General features: G+C 50.4%; 1 protein-coding gene across 1 annotated transcript in view; it reads left to right on the top strand.

The window, feature by feature from the left end:
* Positions 1 to 5,417, top strand: part of UBAP2L (ubiquitin associated protein 2 like) — a 34,152-nt gene that overhangs the window by 4,614 nt on the left and 24,121 nt on the right. The window contains 3 exon segments of the mRNA XM_025212651.1: positions 1,346 to 1,456; positions 4,300 to 4,495; positions 5,127 to 5,222. Of these exon segments, the coding sequence (XP_025068436.1) occupies positions 1,346 to 1,456; positions 4,300 to 4,495; positions 5,127 to 5,222 (403 nt within the window).

The following is a 5,417-nucleotide window of genomic DNA, read 5'->3' as shown; positions in this document are numbered from 1 at the left end:
GCTCGTCCAGTAACCATGTGTTTAGGTGGGAGCAGATTTGGGGAAGGGTTGTCAGAATGGTTGAGGGGATGGAACATTTTTCTCATGAGCTTGGTTGCTTGTGAAAGCCAGGAGCTGGATTGACTGCCTCAGGGGATGCCTCCCTGTCCTGTACCTGTGAGCTGCAGAAGCTGTATTGTTCCTTCTTGCTGCCGCTTCTCTCTGCCTTGTCAGAGGTGCTTCATCTGTCTACTTTTTCATCTGCTTGCTTAGACTGTGCTGTGCTGAGCTGTCATGAGTTGGACCCACTGGGGCTGAGGTGCTTCCTTCACCTCTGTAAGCAAACATGTGGAGCTGTATTGGGTGCTGCAACTTAAGCTCAGAGTTCGCTAGCTCAGCTACACAGCAGCCAGATCTGCTGCAGCTGGTTGCCACATTGGCCTTGAGCTTAGATGTGAATGTGTAGCGATGGCTTCTTGGCTCAGCAGAAACACTTTCATTAAACTGGAGGTATTGGGGGCGGGGGGGCTCGGTATAATCTTGCCTATGGATGAAGCAACTGTATCCACCAGTTAGAACAGGATTGTGAACTTGGGAGCTACTTTGGGCTCTGCCACTGGCTTGCTCCATGACCCTGGGCTAGGCATTTCTGGGCTGCTTTGTTTTCATCCCTAAAATCAGGTGTTTCATTGCTTCCTTTTGAACTGTGGCTGGTGCGCTACTTTGCTTGCCCCTTTGCTGGCTGTGCCGCCTGCTAAAATACAATCTTGTAGATGCATAGGGAGAGTCTGTAAGATGGTCTTGTCTGTACAAGGAATGGAACCAAGTGCAGTTCCCAGAATAGCACTTGAGATGCAAGTGTTTGGGCAATGCTTGTCTTTGCTCATGGGCTTGTTGCGTTGACATGGCTGCTGCAAACCACAAATCTGTGTTAAACTTTGACAATGGTCTTTGGGGTTGTCTGAATTTGTCTTCTACTTTATGCATTGGCTATTGCCTGTGAACACCTAGTGTGTACTAAACAACAGCAGTGGGTTCATCCTGTGACGTGCTCTTCCAGGGTCTGGAGAGGCATACTCTCCAGTGGGTTAATAGCTTTCCACAGTAGTCATTGCATCTAACCTGGCCCTCCCAGTGCAGGAGAGTCCTTGTGGTCGACCAGATATCCCCTCTGTCTCCTGCAACTTGGAATGCTTGGATTCCTGGTTTTGAGAGGACTGAATTGTGATGCTGCAGTGATCTGCTCTCCTCTAGTAGATCACACAAGAACTGGAGTGTGTCCTTGGTCTGGAGCCTGGGGTATGCCAAGGAAGACCTGCCTCTTGTCTGGGCTTGGAATGAGCTCTTGGTGTCATTTTCTCCACAGCTGATTGACATCACGGGCAAAAACCAGGATGAGTGTGTGATTGCTCTGCACGACTGCAACGGGGATGTTAACAGAGCCATCAACGTACTGCTGGAGGGGAATCCGGACACGGTAGGCCTGGCTCTTTCCACTCATAGAAAAAGGGTGTCCCCGTGAAGACTCTCTATCCAGAGCATGAATTGGGGAGGTGATTTTCCAAGTGCTATCTGCACAGATCTGCTGTCTGTTCATTTGGGACATAGAGGTCCTGGTAGGTGGTTGTGCCTGGTTGATATGCCTATGGCTTGTGCAGACCTAGGAGAGGCTTAAAGGATGAAGGTGAAGACTCTTCTACTCTTTCCTGTTCCTCCTGTCTTGTGGTCTACAGTGCTGGGCTTTCACCTCTTAGCTAAGTGCAGTCCTGCCTCGTATCTGACTGGCCTGCCATGGCTTGGGTTCTTCATGCTGTGTGGCATGCCCTCACAGGCCCTAGTGCCCAGTGCTGCCACTTGCAGTGTGCTCTGCTGAGCTGGATTTTATCCCTGTGGTCTGCACACATGCCGGCTTCCCAAAATACTCTTATTGCCCTGAATAAACCCTCGGAATAAGTCTGCCTGCAGGGAGCTGCCTGCGGAGCATCTCGGAACGTGGGTCCCCCTCCTTTGGGACAAAGGCAGCCACACCTCAGTCCTGATACAGTCGAGGAAAGCTCTAGGTGGATGATGTTGAACCCCTTGGGACCACAGTGAAGATAAGGCTTTGCCTCCTGGGATTGCCTGTGACATTTTGGGTATGGGAAGGCTGATGGTAAGCAGTTGTTTGACTTCAGGGGCCTGAGGCTCTGAAAGTCACTTCCTGAGGACCTTGAATGGCTGCTCTAGTTACTAAATGTGAGCCCAGACAGTACTGTGTGGCCCTGCCAGATGTGTTCTGCATAGCAGCTGTCCTGCAGCCTGGGCTCCAGTGAGCCTTGTTGGTCTTGGCATGTGCTGAGCTATGTGCAGCCTACCTAGTTTGGATTCCATGCCTTCAGTGAGCCATATGGCTTTATGGTTCAGCCCTTTCCCATTCATCAGTCGGTGGTTAGTTGAGCACTTCCTGTAAAAGAGAATAGTATCAGAACCTCTCACAAGCAAGTGTTGGCATCCCTGCCAGGAGCAGTTTCTGATAAGCAACAGACAGTTAGAATCTGGGCAGTTGAATTTCTTAAATGAGCAACTGCCCCTGGAAATTGTAGCAAGGATGACACACGTGAAGCCCTGTGTTGGTATTTCCTCTCTATGGTCAATGGGGACATCCAGCAGCATGGGATGCAGAACACGGTCGCTGCTGTAGCTAGGTAGTGCCTGAACCAATGCTGGCAGAGTAAAACCCTTGCCGTGCCAGCTATTTCAGTCTGCAATGCCATAGGGGGCCTGCAGGTTGCTACCTGCAGCATTATGAGCTAGGCTGTCATTTGCATTGCATTTGGCAAAAGCTTTCTGAGCTGCTTCTGGTCAGAACTCAATTGCTGTCTGATGACACTGTGAAAAGATGCCAGTTTTAATGGCTTAGACTTGTTCCTATCTCAGGATCCTCAGAGTAGTGGGGGGTGGCTCAGCCAAACAGGAAGAAGAGACTTTCCACATTTCAGGGGACAGAAGAGTTGAGGTAACAGCGGTGCTTGGTTTGATGTAGTTTATAATTGCTCTGCACAGAGTAACTTATCTTGAAGTCCTTTCCAAGCCAGTTGGCTGTGGGAGACGGTGGCAAAGACCTGGTTTGAAGGTGGCTTGTGCCAAAAGCTTTTTTGCCACCATCTCTGCACATTGCTATCCAAGACTAGCTGTTCCTTTAGCTTTGAGTCATATTTTCAGGTGTTTGTCAGTGACTTGTGGCTCTGTCTTAATTATGCTAACAGCGTGCAGCATCAGTTAGTGCCAGTGTGAAACCACTGTGGACTGGCGACAAGTATGTCTGGGAAGCAGGGGTGAACTGATGGTGTATTTAACTTGCTGTAATTATCTTGGAGTGACTTGAGGTCCCTTGTTCAGTGCTTGTGTGTTCCCCGGAACCAGGCGAGGCTGCGTGGTAGGAATGACAGTTCCTGGCAAGGTTTGTGTAAGTTTGACAATGAACGTGGTTAGTAGATACTGTCTCTAGACCTGGGGTCTAGACAAGTGACACCCTTGAGCATTGTCTTGATGAAAACATGGGTACGGTCCTTCTTACAGCCCAACCTTGTTCAAATGAACAAGGTAACAGAGTATTTTGTAACAGTTCTTTGATCCCACAAGTGACCTAGCACAGATCTTTCTGAGGAGCTGAAGTGATCACTGGTATTTTTAAAAAGACCCTGCTGCTATTGAGAGAATGTTTCTGTTGCCTTGAATGTGGCCAAGTGATGTTCTTTCTGCCTGTGGGGGCTTGGAGGGATCTAGGTTAGTGCAGAGAATTCAAATCTAGCTTCCACATGGGAGCTTAAGGAGTGATCCATGTGACTGGAGGTGGTGGCTCTCCCTTCAGTTTGTAGCTAACAGCTTTCTGCCTTGCTAGAGCCAGCCCACTTCAACTGGCCTCTGCAATGAGCTCATACTCAACAGGCATGGTGATTAAGGGATATGTCCCTGGAACCCTCCTCACTTGGTCTGCAGGCCAGCAGTGGGGGAAGCCTGCCTGACCGCAGCATACTATCAGTTTTGAGGTCAAACAGAAAAACTTTGGGGCTCAATCCAAGAGCTTTGTGCAGTCTCTCACTTAAAGAATGAATGTTGCTGGTTTGGTTGGGTAACATATGACTGAAGGCTACAGAGAAGGAAGAAGACACTGGTTGTTATGGGAAGCTGGGTAAATGCAGGCGGATGGACTCTTATTTCTTGTTCTATTGGAACCTTTTTCTGGCCTCCCTCATTACATTTTCTGCAGTTCCCCATGTAACCTGCATCCCAGTGTTGATCAGCCAGCAGCTAACTTCTTTGCCCTCTTCTTTCCTTCAGCATTCCTGGGAAATGGTTGGTAAGAAGAAGGGTGTCTCGGGACAGAAGGAGAGTGGACAAACGGAACCCAGTGAAGAAAGTAAAGAGAACCGGGAAAGGGATCGGGATTACAGCCGGCGACGTGGCGGACCACCAAGGCGGGGCAGAGGCGCCAGCCGCGGGAGAGAGTGTATGAGCCCGTACTTCAGTCGCAGCTGTAACTATCCTGGGACAGGGGAGGACACTTCAGGCACGTGTACACCACCCCCAACCTGTGCTAGGCAGTGCCACTGGGAATCGGGGCAGGCCTGTTCTGCACTTGCTAGGCCTGGGAACAGATGCAGCATGGTGCGGTAGCATCCCAAGGACAGAGCATTTCCTCCCATGCCATTTTAAGGTGGCTGCAGCACTGTAGCATCCATTTCTGGATTTGGTGTCTGTAGCCTGGGAGCACCATACTTCACCACAGAGCAGCCTGGCATGGCCTGGAGGTGGTGTAGACGTGTCCTTCACACACTGCACACAAGTTCCTGGCATATCCTTGAGCCTGGCACAATGACTTTAAAAGTGTTGTCTTGTAGATGCACAGACCTCTCTGGTGCCCTGCTACTGAGTTAGTGGGGCTGCCATGAGATGGTCCTTGATCCTTTAGTCACTGAGCAAATAATTCAGCCCAGGGCCACTCCATGTCACCAGTGGGAGCAGAATAAGCTGCTGTGACATCTGTAGCATGGGGTTTATCCCGCCAGCATGCTCTAGAGCTGTTATGTATTTCACTTGGCCTGCATCCTTCCCAAGCCTGTAGTGATGCTAGAAGCTATCCTAGTGTCATGCTCCATGTCTTTCAGTTCGGGGCCAGGAGAATGGGCTGGATGGTGGTAAGAGTGGAGGATCTTCTGGAAGAGGCACGGAGAGAGGGAGACGAGGCCGTGGACGAGGCAGAGGTATGGAGACAGCTTCAGGTGGCAGAGGGGAGGAGGTGGTGCACCACTGGGAGACAGCTTCAGGTGGCAGAGGGGAGGAGGGGGTGCACCACACTCTCCACTTTGGTGCTTCCACACAGGAGCCTTAGCTTCAGCACTTCAATGCATGAGCAATTACTGCCCACAGCTTGCTTAGTGCCTGTGTATCGCTGTACA

This window comes from Alligator sinensis, unplaced genomic scaffold (genome assembly GCF_000455745.1).
Source record: "Alligator sinensis unplaced genomic scaffold, ASM45574v1 scaffold1165_1, whole genome shotgun sequence".
NCBI classification, from domain to species: domain Eukaryota; kingdom Metazoa; phylum Chordata; order Crocodylia; family Alligatoridae; genus Alligator; species Alligator sinensis.
The sequence above is the reverse complement of the archived record's forward strand: the minus strand, read 5'-3'. Positions and strand labels throughout refer to the sequence as shown.